The following is a 14823-nucleotide window of genomic DNA, read 5'->3' as shown; positions in this document are numbered from 1 at the left end:
TACAATTTTGTATTTCATTAAAAATAATGGCTGTCTTTTCATTTTGTTCCCAAATTCTAGTAAGTCACAGTTTTCGATTGCACTCGCGATATCGCACATAATTTTCATGTTGATTTACTTATACATATATACTTATATATACATATATATATATATATATATATATATATATTTATATAAATTGCGGGGTGTGTGTGTATATATATATATATATATAATTTAAAAATTTTACGTGACATTTTTATCTTATTGTGCAATTTAGCATAGAAAATGATTCTCTAACGTATTGACAACAGGAACTATTTGCAGTAAAAGATTTACTTAACGACGGTGTTAACCGTGTATCGTATCAGAAATAATCTATTTATGTTTATTGCATCGCATTTCAATATATGGATATTGGTAGGAAAATCGATATCTCTCGCACAATCCCTTGCATTGTAGCATCGGTTAGTCGAGGCTGTTCTCTTTTTCTTTTTTTTTTTTTTCTTTTCTTTTCCTTAACAATCGTTGATGATAACGAAAGAGAAAGAAGGGATAAGCTAGTTTCAAACACAGGCTTGGCATTTGATAGCCTAAGTCTGATGCTGAACTTGACTCTCTCTTGCTCGCAGGTCCAATTCGTTCCGGCAGACTAGCGGTGGTAGGGCATTGCAGGGCTCGGAGGGGGGAGGCTATCGTGGGGCCACTCCAAGCAGCTCCCTTATGGGCAGCTCCAGCATCTCTGCCCACCCCCTCCTGCCCCTCGGCGATCCTGGTATGTACCATGACCGACACCAACCTCCACAACAAACGCTTTATTTTTAATTTCTCCGCCCTTTGGCTCTCTATTTCTGTCCATCTGTTTCTAGCCTCATTTCTTTTCACCGTATCATAACTAAAGTATTGTAATGGTAGAGTAGAATAGCATATCTTAAATAGATTCCGTTTTCAACGGATTTTGTAAGAGAGATTTATTATGTTTATAAGAAATACATATGTATGTGTACATGAAAATTATAATGTAAGAAAATCTGAATTATATGCATCTGCGATTATGATTATATTTTGTTGATATTGATCTAGGTAATTTTTGAAATATATGTACATTAAAGATTTTGAATTGAGGAATGTTCATATGAGATTTTGTATGAAGAATAGTTTTATATGAAGAAAATAAATTAGTAATTAGAAATGATTAAATATCAATTAGCTTTCTTTGAAATAGTAAAACAACATTAGCAGTTTTTAATATAAATATGGAATATTTATATGATATATTTATGTTACTATACCATTAAAATGATATATTGGTTGAATTATATAATTGTATTGAATTATATAATAATATTATAGTTCTAATCATTCATTAATTGTTTATGATATTTAGAAAATGAAAGGAAGTGTGCACGAGATAGATTCATTTTTCCCGCACAACGGTTCTTTCATTAATTAAAATGTTCATTAAAATAATTAACATGACAGAGGTGTAATCACATGAGAGTTACATTCAAAAAATCCATAATGTCGCGTGAATGGAAAAGAATTTATATCATACGATATGATCTTTCCAGCCCTGGCAACCCCAGCTCTATCTCTGTCATGCGGTTCGATGACACTGGATTCTCCGACGACTGTGACGAGTGTCTCGATGGGAGGGATTCACCGTCGAGAAGACACAGCTACGTCATTTCGGACGCTCACCTCTATCGACGTCCATTCACCAGCCACCCCCAGCCAGGTCCCAGCACAGCGACAGATACATGCTACCAGCCAGCAACGGATTTCATCAACAGGTCGTATCAGCCTCTCTAACAGCAGTCCTCCTGAATTCCCACCACCACGACCTCTGCCCAGATACCCCTGGCAACGGTCGGCTAGTTGTCGCGAATTGTATGCTTCTAGTTTCGAAGACTCCGGTAAAGCGCGGTCGCGGGACGACAAAGTCACCGCGGACCTCCCGTTAGATCCATTCCAATTAGCTTCCCAGGGTGAACTAGATAACCCCATAACACGTTACGATGAGAGTAATCGTTCATATAGCGCCGCTAGTTCGAAATTACCTTCTTTAGATCATGATTCTGTTCCCGAGCGTGTCTACAGCAGTTCCTACCCGGGAACGTCGTCGTTGTCTACCGAATCGGGCCATGAGGAATCGGGTCCCGCTGGAGATTTGTCGCACGACGATCTCTCGCACGATTCTTACGAGCTTTTGGAACGCGAACATGAATTCGAATATCCGGAATCGTATTCCAGCCCGCACGATGAACACGAACCAATATCCGATCAGAGCGACGAAGAAATCGAGCACGAGATGTTCCAAATGGATTCCGAGACCGATTCTTTCGTCAAACATAGATCGTTAAAACCTTCAGAAAAACAACAATACAAATCCGCGTTTACTGATCTCAAGAACTCTAAAACTAAGTCCATCGATCGGTACTCAGCTGTATCCAAAGTAGATGGTGATTTCGTCATCACCGAATCCAGGATACAACGGTCAGGCACTCAAATAGAACGCAAATTCGAAACGAGACACGCAAATTCCGTAGAACAACAGTCCAAGACGGGTATTCCGCATCAGGATTCTGCCAGGAAAGATCCCGTGGTGATGCAGGTACAAAAGCAAAAGATTTCTGTCCTGAACGAGTTAAAAAATTTAAAGCCAAAATACAAGATTACTCATGTAGACTCGGAGATTTTGCGAGACGAGGGTATTATGCGTCCAAAGTCGCGAATAGATGACGACTTGAGCCCGGTTGAGGGAAATAAAACTATATTGGATCATGGTGTAAAGGGTAGAACAACTAGGGCGCGCAGTATCGCTAGCTTGGATGACCATCCGCCGCGATTATATGTTGAAACAGGTAGTTTAGGTCGGGGACACAAGTCTAGAGATAGGAAATCGAGAGACGCTGACGTTAAGATCGAAAAGGTTTTGTCAAAGGAGCGTAGAAGTGTTGAAAAGGAAGAACGAAAGCGGGATTATTCGAGAGATTATAGGCGAGTGGATAAGAACGATTCGCGAGAACGTCGTTCGGTAGATCGACTCGATTCGCGCGAACGAAGATCGGACAGCCATGGTCGTCGTAGTGTAGATCGAATTGATATGCGCGAATTACGTAGAAGCATCGAGCGGCTCGATGTGCGCGAGAAGAATTATGAACACCTAGATTCGAAGGAAAAGAGTGCCTTTTATTACAGTGATTTCTATGAATCGCGTGGTAAGAGCGTCGATCGTTTAGACTCTCAAGGGCTACGTAGTAGCATGGAGTATTTAAAGAGTCCCAAGGAGAGAGGTAATCATCGGCATGCGGATACGCGAGAACGCCGAGAGAGAAGTATCGAACGAATCGATTCTCGAGAAACAAGAAAAAACAGAGCCGCTTCTATCGATTACGATCAAAGGCATACTTTAGAACGCTTCGATTCTGGTAATAGAAGCCCGTTCGAGCGATTGACTCCGAAGGAACAACGGAGGATGAGCATAGAAAGACTTGATTCTCAAAAGTTCGACTTCGATCCACGAGCGATCGAACGTTTGAAATCCTTGGAGCGCTATGAACAAAGGGAACGAACTTATGACAGAAAGATCGAATCTAGGAGCGCCGAACGAAAGAGCCTGGAGAAATTGGACTCGCATGAGCGAAGATATTTGGGGCGTTTGGAGTCGCGAGAGGGAAGAAGTCTCGAGTACTTGGACTTCGATAGTACGGAACGTAGGAAAAACATCGAAAAAACAGAATACAAAGATCAGAAGAGGAGCAGAAGTAAAATCGAGAAAGGCAAGTCAGAAGAGAAACCACGAGAACGCGATGATTGGAGAAGTTTAGAGAAAGCGCGGAAAGATGATGAAAGACGGGAACGCGAACGGCAAGCAAAACTGTCCATCGAATCTCGTACAGAAACTGTTATCGGCGTGCCACATGAAGTGGAGAATTTGAAGTCGAAAACCGTATTCGCTGAATACGAACCAAAGGTTGTCGGTGGCATTGTACTAGGGTTCGAGGAAACTGCATTGCCTGGACATGTGCCAGTAGAACGTACAAAGAGTGATCCGAATCCGGCGCGACAGAGATTAGGATCCAACAATAAACGGCACATGCTGATGCATCAAAAGTCTATAGACTTGACACCAGCCGATTCCGGCGATGAAGAACCGTTTTCGGATAGCGCGGCAATGCAGAAAACTAACATTGATATTCCCTACACTTTGCATAAGAGGCATGTTATGAACGGCACGGCATCTGACGAGAAATCTGAATCGGATAGCAGTAAAACTTCGAAGAATATCAAGAGCCTCGCCAAGGATTTGCCAAAGTTGCCCTTGAAAATGGTAACAGATCTCCCGTATTTTGATCTGACCAAACTTTCTTCGATAGACAAAGCCAGTAATAAACTATCGCCAGATAAATCAAAGAGCAGTGCTACCGCAAGACCGAAATCGATATTGAGTCCTTCAGATAAGCCGAAAAGTATTTTAAGTCCAACATCGAAACTCTCGCCGACAGATCCAAAGAGTATTATTTGTAGTTTATCACCTACTAAGAGAAGTCCTTCGAAGACGAAGACTCAATCTCCTGAGAAACTCTCGCAAAAGGGCGGCTCGTTAGACAGAAATAGAGCCGAAGTTATCATCGAAGATTACACATGTAAAAAATCCTCGAGTTTGGATAAAAAGCCTTCGAAATTGTCGCCAGTAGAGTCAAATATCACAATTATTTCAGCTCTTGAAAAACGTTCGCCCAAAAAATCGCCGACTAATTCCAATGTAACTATCGTTTCTGTGATACAAAAGAAAAAATCTCTCGATGGAGTATCTAAATCTCCTACTGCAAAAACGGCAGATACTAAAGCGAAAGCTGCTTTGAATTTTGCTGATATTGTTGGTATGGAAATGAAGCAAAATCTGGAACGTAAGGCGAAAATTGAAAAGGATAGTCTGAAAGCACCGGATGATAGTTTAGAAAAGCAAGATAGCATCGAGAAAATACCATTACCTGAAATTCCTGGCAGCGAAAAAGTCGAAGAGAAAATAATGCTTATTACAGGTGACCAAATTAAAAGCGTTGAACAAACGATCAAAGAACGAGATCGTTCCCCGAAAAGAGTCGTTGATGAATTATCTGACGATGATCAAAAAAGAGAGAATGTACAATCTGTAATAGCTGAAGTTCATATACCGGCTACACCGGAAATGAAGTCGGAAAAACCGCCAATTCCAGAAAAACCGAAGACATTGGAAAAGCCAAGTATTCCCGAAAAAACGAAACGTATTTTGGAGAGAATAGAGTCGAAATTTTCGGAAGTTAGTAAAAATTCCGCTACAAAAATATCGAGACCAAAAATCATCGATACAGGATTTGATGATTTCGTGGATCCAGTTGCCGATTTGCCTTTAGATGAAGTGCCTGTGAAACCTGCTCTAGAGTTGGATAGTCTTAAAGTTCCTGAGTTTGTTCCTTTCATGCTGAAGCCGCACGTGGAACCATTAAGGTCGAAATCTTTATCTCTGGCGGAAGAAAAGGCACCGATTGATACATTACTCTCACCAGAGGTTGAAAATAAACACTTTGTGCAAGATGTTTCTCCAAAGAGAATAAAGAAAGTAAAATCTGAGCCGAAAAAAGATTTTAAGAAACAATCAAAATCATTAGAGGGTGACAAACCGCCGCTGAAGAAGAGCGCATCAAAAGAGTCACGTGCGCCAGCGGTGAGTACAAAAATTGACAAATCCAAATTGAAACTCGGCGAAATGCCGCAAGAAATTATAATAATAGATTCAACTGACGTATCACCAGAGATAAGTATCGTACAGAAGGGCAGATCAAAATCCGTAACCAGATTGTCCGATAAACCACCATCAAAAGATGAAAAGGAAGAGACAAAAACTCGCGCAAAATCCGCATCCGTCGACGATGAGTTGATTAAAGGCGCGATAAAATCTGAAAAATCGAGACCAAAATCATTGGGAATATCGAAGAGTTTGGGAAGTACAGAGAAGAAAGATTCAGTAGAGAAAATTTCACCGAAGAGATCTAAAGTTGTCACCAAGACTGACGGTAAATCTGCTGTGGTGAAGGATACAGGGTCAAAACAAGATTTAAAAACAGCACGCGGCAAAATGGTATCAAAAGTGGAAACAACAAGCGAAGAAGCTGTTGCTGAGTCGAAACAATCCAAGCAAGAAAATGATTCAAAACCAAATGTTAAACCTGACGTAGTGATTGATCAACCAATGGATATTAAAAAAGCCACAGCAGTTGATGAGACCAAAGAAACAATTAAAGAATTAGGTAAAGAGCTAAGAAAAGAACTAAGTAAAGAATCAACAAAGGACAATATAAAGAAAACAGCACTTGTTCAGGATTTGACTCAATCCCCTTTGGTATTGCGTAAGCCAGGACAAACACCGATACTCTTTGCCCGCGCACGTCTCGGTCTTTCAGAAGGTAGTGGAATCGGCGCTCTTCAGCGTCAAGGTGCAACGCAGTCACCTACTGCTCAACGACGCGCGAAATCTTTGGATGCTGCAGTGATTTCCGTACATAGACTACCGCCGGCAAATGCGTTCTCTAGTAAAGACGATACGGTGGATGTATCGGAGAATCTGGAGGATCAAGAAAATGCCGCCGAGGATGTCGCTCAAAGCGCGAGCGCAGTATCGAAGCTTTCGATTCAGATGGAGGCTTCTCCGAATCATAAATCCGATAGTACTGATCACACGACTGTCCCGGAGATATATACCGATTCTCTATCTGTCACCGAGACCTCGGCACAGTATTTAGAATCACCATTGACGGAATGTAACGAAATCGTCACCTGCGCCGATTCGATACCTTATGAAGGACAAAAAGATAGCCGGATACCATTTATAAGTCCCATTAATGGAAACGATACACAAATGTCGATTGTAGAAAGTGCTAAAATGGAGGAAGCGACGAAATTTATCGATCAAAATTCTACGGAATCCGGTGCCGAGCAAGAGACATCTCAGGAGACTTTCGAAGCGAAGATTGGTATGCCGAGAGATGCTCAATTGGATCGAGATCAATCAGCGATTTCTACAATTTTCATGAAAAGTGTTAGCACAATCATTAGCAAGCAAAAACAAATTGAATCACCGAGCGAAATTTCTGACGAAGAGACAAATGCGAAAACGTATGAAACAACATCGACGAAATCTCCATCTCATTTAGATGACTTTTGTGTCAGAACTGAAGGTTCGAGAAGTCCGTCTGAGAGAGATGACGTGCCTGACGTGACTATAAGCGCGGTTCGAGAAGATGAGATGTTCTTTTTGAATCGTTATGATCAGGATGATCCTCCAGATATGGTTAAATCGCCAATACAAATATCTATTGAAGAATGTTCCGACGATGAAATGAATCTGGAGGATGAAGAGGATGAGATGGAAGTGCGGGTAGAAGAGATTGATGAACGAGAAGAAGAGGAAAATAAGCGATTGGACTCTCTTGATACGAGCGAAGATACGCTCGATGCGCTCGATACGCAAGTGCAAATGCGAGGCGCAGATAGTGAACTAAGTTCACCCGATTATGGTATCGATAAGATGGATGAGAAGACATTAGTGGAGGTCGAGTTGACACCAGAATACCTGGAGATGAAGAAGGAAGATGAAGAGACAGCGGAAGAATTACCGGAAGATGAACCAGCTAAAGAAACTGCGGAGATCGCGGATAGTAATCGTCTTTCTATTGACAGGAAACTGAGATTAAGCACTGAACGTTCAAAAAGTGAAGAGACCAATACTTGGACACCGGATAGAGAAGATCCAGATTCCAGTTCGTGTTCTATTGCTAGGCCATTAGGAATCGGTCAGATACAACCCATAATAGATCGTCGGGAGATTGCTATGATCGAAGGCGCTCGTAACAGTGGTTCTCTGGATGATGATAATAGTAATGGTTCGCAACCTCCCCCGAAGCAGGAGATGAGCGTTACATGGAAGTCGTTTCCACAAGAAAGCTCCGGTAGCTCCAGTCTTGAAGAGGGCTGGGCACCTCAAGATGAAAACAATGCACAACAATCACAGTCCGAGGATAGCAATGGTCAAAATGAGGACAGTTATCAAGAGGATTTAGCGGACTTTCCTGGCACCTTTATTATTGGTCCCGAAATATTGGCTAATTACGGTGCATTTTCGCTTTCACGTACGTTGTCAAGAATATCCGAACGATCGACCACATCGGAACAGGATAGAAGCGACTTGGAAGATTCCTTCAAACCTAGTTCGAGATCGCCGAGCCTTGACGACGAATCTTTGATGTCGAGTGATCATCAGCCATCTCTATCATCAGATCCTCCATCTGGCACGGCCTTACCATCCGTTTCCGATGATCGCAGAACATCTTCCGAGTTACCAGATATTCCTATCGACGTGGTTGGTGCGCATGAAGACGATTCAAAATCGCCACGAACAAATAGGAGATCACGATTGCAATTGCAAAGTTCCGAGGACTGGCCGTCGCCACCTAGTTCACCTGTATTTGAAACACCAGTAGTGAGCCACGTGGAAACGTTTTATATGGAAATTAAACCAGAGGAAGCTGTAAAGGTGACAGTGACGGATAGCACGGAGACGCCTGTCCAAGCGGAACAAAACAGCGATTCCAGTGACGAGAACAGAACATTGCACGATGATTTGCATTCAACTCTTTTGGAAGATGGACAAAGTTCGACGTCCGCGACAACAGCCGACGGTACGGTCAAAATCGCGGTAAAACCGAAATCGAATTCGTACATAACCGGCTCGTCGCACAGCGAGGACACGTCAATGGGTTTGTCTATGTCCGAATGGTCTAGCTCGAATAACACCGTGCGCCAATTTTGCCAGTATTCCGGTACGAAATCTGATGATAACTCGCTGGCCGAACTCGGTGCTTCGATTTCAGATTGGTCGGGTAGCACGACAGTAATACCGCAACAATACTATGCCGCAGCGGACAAAAGTCAAAGCGATACCACCACGTCTGAGAGAAGTGCGACTAGCATGAGACCGAATTCGAAGTGCCAGTCGGCTGATACTTCCTCTCTCCCATCTCCGCCATCCCCGTCTTCGTTGCCGCTACCCGTGTCACCACCATTGCCTTCTCCACCCGCGACGGCTTCCTCCTCGTTTCATCAGCATGAGGAGAAAGCCATCAATTTTACGATCGAACAGCACGAGATTTTACAACCCGAGGTGATTGTCGAGGACGACAACGATCAATCTCGAAATCGTGGTGATGAGTTCGACGAAGCAAGACGTTTTATCGAAAATCAGTTCGACGAACACCATCGCTCACATCGATTTGACGATGAGCAGCAGAATATTTATCCTCAAGAATTTACCGATATTTCGCCACCTCGCATCACTCTTCAAAACGAATTCGATGAGACCATTGATGACGACTTTCAAATTGTTCCGGACGAAGATACAATTTGTGTTGACGACACGGCATTGCCTATCCCCGAGGAAGATGAGGAGGATCAATTGTATGATAACGTGCCCGCCATGAGGTATTCCAGTAGTGACAAAGTGCGAATGGAAGTCGGTCGCGGAGACAGTTCAGAAGACATGCATGAAAAATATGCCGATCTCACTTTACAATCAAGAATGGGAGACGACGATTGGTCGTCCGAAGAACGAAGAGACGTCCCGGAGCGCGAGAAATCGTCGACAAAATCGACGGGCAAATTTGATCGCGGCTTCTCCGAACCAAGTCCGCACGAAGCAGGCAGGTATCAGGGCACGCGATCCACTGAACGACCTGTAGTGGTACCGATTCGAGCAAAGTCGACCCCGTATTACTCTACGACGAGTTTGAGTGGCGAGTCGACCACGTCTAGCCCACCTATGCCGATTAGGACGCAGATTAGAACGAAGACAATGCCTTACTCGTCGAATCGCAGTCCGCAGAGCGAAGGTGACACTTCCTCTAGTATGGACAGTCCGGCGCACACTCCCGATCGAGGTCAGCGGGCCTTTCGCCGAAAACGACAGCAGAACGCTAAAAGACGACACCGCGTAGTGGTCGATCTCGAAGTTAAGGATGGTCATATAGTCTCCAGCACCGATTCTAGTTTCGATGTGACGACCATACCACCACCGTTATTAACAGAGGGTCAGAGTCTGGATGTTGACGATGACGAAGACGACGAAATGTCCGAGACAAAAGATGGAACGGAACATCGTCATCAGCAACAACGTTGAAATAACGTCGATAATCGATCAACTAAAACAGAAAAATGTGAAAAAGAAAGTTGAGCGTGATTGACTACGCTCGATCGAACTAGTCGATTTAGAAAAATTTTCCCAGGCATGTGGAATTGAACGCACTTTAGAATTAACAAACTTCCCGGCCCGGTTGGCATTCTCGACTTAGATTATCTGTTATGCAAACGAAGATCACGGGATCATGAGATTTCGCGAACTGGCGACATCAATCAACGACTTGACCTGATTTTTGCGATTCTACAATCTTGATTCAAACGACGATTTGCTCAGCGGTATCGCGCTGGGAAGCGATCGAGAATCGAGAGTTATACGGGTATGAAACGACGACAAGGGCATCAATGAACAATGAAAGCAAGACGGACACGTCTGTCATTACGGGCTGAAAAGTCCGAAGCTGAATGATCAAAAGCTGCATGAAGCTGAATGTAGCATAATTGTTAAGAATAACGGAATAACGGTTAAAGATAAAACGGATACGGTTTGTTACGCGTTTTTAGAGATTTGGTTTACTTTGATATTATCACGTCACGATAGAATCCTTCGGAATCTTATCCTACTCCCGTAGAGGCAAGTATCTTAGCGAGTAATATTCGTGCATAACACATAACACGGAAAGCGAAGAATATTATCTATCGCGATCAGCGTGCACGCGTGCGACTCGTTGAAGAACGATAACCGTTACGCGCGACACGTTATATTCTAGTAATAATAGCAATGTATGACGTAAGCTATAGGAATCGAAAGAGCGACCATAGGACTTTCGAGGATAATCGTAATTTAAAGAAGACGAACCGCGTCGCTATAGATCATTTCTATCGGCCCAGACTCTCGTTTCCCTTCTCACACGAAATATTCCCAATATTACTGGAGAAAATCGTGCAGATTGAACGAATAACGTACATTCTTTTCTTTTTCCTTAAAAAAAAAAAAAAAAAAAAAAAAAAAAAAAAAAATTAATGTAACTTTGTTACATTATTACACTTAATCCTCCTACAGCAGGTAATCATGCAATTGTTATCGCGCGTTATCAACGTAACAACATTAAAAGGTTAAATAACGCTAAATCAGCGTTATGAACGTGCGACGTTCTATTCGGTCACGCGACCTTGAATTCGAGACAATCAGTCGCGAGAAGCGAGAAGTTACTTGAGGTAGTTACTCGAGACGGAAATCCCTAAAGGAAAACGAGGTAAATAAATAAGATGAAATTACATAAGATCGTCGAGACAATTGGTTTCTAGTTCATATTTGAATTTCGAAAGCAGTCACAGCAATGCAATCCCATGATTTCGCCGCGGTTTGCTTCGCACGCGCGAGTTACAAGGAGGAAGAAAAGTTGCTCAACGTAGATATGTAAACATGGAAATACGTATAATACCGTATTTCTTTGCATCGAAAGTCACATCTAGTGGCGTCGGTGGGTGCATACTCTCCGCCTCTTTTTTATGGAATTATCCTCGATGAGAGAACGAGAGCATTTGTTTCCCGTTGGTTACGGTCCAACCGCTAACCAACCGCTCTGTTTTGAGTGGGAACTTAATCCTAATCCTCGTCTAATCACTAATTCGTGGAACTTATTCACCTAGCGACAGATATATTCTCAAGATCAAGGAAATTTGAGCTTTAAGCACGGACAACTTGTTATTTATCACCAATATTTATTTCAGAGTAAAAACGTATTTTAAACTATTTTTGAAAGGAATTGATCTTTTCTTTTTTCTTAGCGAATTTTCTATTTAAGATCGATATATGTGCATGTGTGATTTATTACTCGCGACTAATATAAATTTATTTTCTTAGATTGATAGTTGAAAAAAAAAAAAAAAAGAAAGAGTGAGAAAGGGGGGGAAAGATCGGTTTTATAAGCGAGCGAATTGTGGAAAAAGGAGGATGGAAAAAAAGATTGCGGGTTGACTGAAAGATAATTTAAAAAGGAGTCCGACTCGAGCGAGGCAATAGAAAAAAAGTCCCATTTGGGTTTCCCATTGGCTTGTATTGTGCCTAGTTTTTTATACCATGTTCGTCATATGCACAATTTAATATGACAGCGAAACGCGAATGAATCCGAAATGCGAATCACGATGCGTATACGTGCGCGCGTGTCTCGGTGCATCCTTAGATAGGTAGAATATACGTAGGTATCGATTATGCAAAAAAAAAAAAAAATGAGTAAGTGATGTGAGTTCTCGGGATAACAATCGCAAATTTACAATTAAACGCGTCGGAGATGCGACTTTGCTTATTCTTTTTGGATCGCATATCCTTGAATTATTACGATTATTTCCAATTTCTCAATTTTAGATAAGGCTTTTGGACTTATTTGTTATTTAATATTTTCATATTGGAGCTCCACATTTTAATTGAATATAATTCTTCTTATATCTCCGTTAAACGTGTATTCAGTAATAAAATAACGAGCTACAAACCTTTAAGATATTAGGAGCGTTGTATGCATACAGAGAGTTATTCTATCTTAAAGATGAACATGGATCAAAATAGATTAAACGGAAACAGCAGGGTTGAATTAATTTCATACAAAAGCCGAGGCCTTAGGCTCTTTAAATATTTCTACCGTTGTAAAAATGCGATTCAAATATCAATATTCAAATATCAGCTGAAAACTCACTTTTAATTTTAAAGGCTTGTTAAAATACGCCCTCTTTAAATGTGTTCGTGGCAAATATAATTAATTGCAGCAATAATTTCAGTCAATAATTCATTCAGGAATTCATCATAGCATTTTCCGATAACGAAGAGAGACGAAATCGTCGTGTACCGTCAACAAAAGAAACGATCGCTGAGTGCCGATAAACGATGGCAAGCCGTTACTTTGTTCGACGAGCTAATGATAACGCGATAATAATTCTCGGTTTTACATTCGCGCATGTGTTCTAAGTAATCGTAGATTTAAATTCGTACGATTTGATTTACTTCTACTGATTGATGTACATATCATTATTTCCCATCGATGTATGTCAGAGTCATGTCGTTGAATTTTTTGATTACGTACGTATGACCGTCGTATTTCAAGAGATCGGAATGTCAGTTATCCCGGGGATTGTTCGAAGCAAGACCATTGGAATGGCTATCGCCGAATCACTCAAATAGGTCGCGGTTTCGGCAATTCCAGGGCCACCGGCGGGTGGCCCTGATTTGGAGCACGACATAGAAAGAGAATAGGTGGCTTATCTGACCACGCATGGAGGAAATAGGACAGATCTCTGTAGACGATCTTCTGTAAATATACTACTATTTGGAAAAGAAGAGTTCTTCCCATCACATTCATTATCAAATTGGGACTCGAAATTCAAAAATCGTTTTAACCGTCCCGTAACTTGCAACGGCACAACTGTCTTACTTTCATCTGTTTCCAATGTTCCCCAAATTTTTATCCCGCATGCAGCGAAAAATTACACTCGGAAAAATTCATTTGAAATTAAATATGTCGGTGTGTGTGTGTAGTCAGGTGAAACGGATGTAGATAGAACTTTTGATGCGAATATTAGGATTTGAATTAACTTAAAATCCGCATCAAATTTAATGATCATATCGTTATGTCGAATATAAATATGTCTTCATCAAACATATTTTGATAACTTTATAATTTACCGAATTTATAAAAGACATAACTTTTAAGAAGGATGCAGGATTACGCATGATAAACGACGAACAGTTAACATACAATTTATCTCTTTGAATAGATTCGGTGTAGAGGTCATACTTGCCATATTGGTCTAGTTACGTTAATGTCTAATGAAGGCACGGCCTGGGCGATTAGTCGAATAAAACCCCTTGATGCGTGATTAGTATCATTGTGTTTTCATTTATGTATGACTATCTGTGCTGCGGCGAATTCGATCAAGAATATATGAACACTATCAAATCGTAGAAAAAAAGACATCGCGCGAATTTGCCTTTTTTATTACAAAAGAAGATAATTTTTCCATTCCGTTCAGTTTACTCAATCAGAAATTCTCTCTGACCTTTCAGACACTTGTTATGTAACTGTTTGCGATTCCTATCGAAATTGCGAATTTCCGATTTACAAATTTCCATTTTTAGACTATTATGGAATTTTATCGAATTTTGTTAGAATCGGCTTAATATTGAGTTAATCTAATTGAGTAAATATCAATAAAAGCTGAAATTTTAATTTAATTAATAAAATAATTAATAAAAATATTTAATTTAATACGTTTAATTAATGCTGTAAATATCTCAATTCTATTCACGTTTCGGATATCAACATTTCGATCGAATGATTGATTTTTCATTCCGTGTTGAAAATTTTTCAATCGTTTTGGATCGTATTATTTAATTCAAATATAATAAAATAAATGAAAAATGAGAAATCCTGAGTCGGAAATTATTTCTAAATAGAGATAAGTGCTTGTAATAAGTGCTTTTCACTCGCTCTATTAAGTTCATTTGATCGAATTCGCTCACGTGGTCTCACGTTGACACATACGTTGATACATTCTCCCATCTTTTGATTCCTGCATTTGTGCATCGTCAGACTCGATTCCTGTCATCGTGTGATATTGCACCTGTGCATATGCACGCGTTTCACGCACTTGTTGGTGTCTTTCCCAGCTCCTCACTGT

General features: G+C 41.1%; 1 protein-coding gene across 4 annotated transcripts in view; it reads left to right on the top strand.

Annotated features, from left to right (window-relative positions):
* The window catches only part of LOC105427642 (FERM, ARHGEF and pleckstrin domain-containing protein 1), a 41138-nt gene that overhangs the window by 10325 nt on the left and 15990 nt on the right, over nucleotides 1-14823 (top strand). For 2 of the 4 annotated variants that reach the window (XM_011639484.3, XM_011639492.3), the window contains exons 10-11: nucleotides 615-757; nucleotides 1554-13634. In XM_011639484.3, coding sequence (XP_011637786.2) covers nucleotides 615-757; nucleotides 1554-10195 — 8785 coding nt within the window. In that variant the 3' untranslated portion in view covers nucleotides 10196-13634. Of the gene's footprint in view, nucleotides 1-614; nucleotides 758-1553; nucleotides 13635-14823 lie in introns of those variants that run through there. The other 2 variants (XM_025218355.2, XM_089078087.1) reach the window with 2 other exon arrangements.

The sequence above is a fragment of the Pogonomyrmex barbatus genome, unplaced genomic scaffold (assembly GCF_055798465.1).
Source record: "Pogonomyrmex barbatus isolate J1 unplaced genomic scaffold, ASM5579846v1 scaffold21, whole genome shotgun sequence".
Classification (NCBI taxonomy): domain Eukaryota; kingdom Metazoa; phylum Arthropoda; class Insecta; order Hymenoptera; family Formicidae; genus Pogonomyrmex; species Pogonomyrmex barbatus.
Note: the sequence above shows the minus strand (reverse complement) of the source record. Positions and strands in the feature narration are given on the sequence as shown.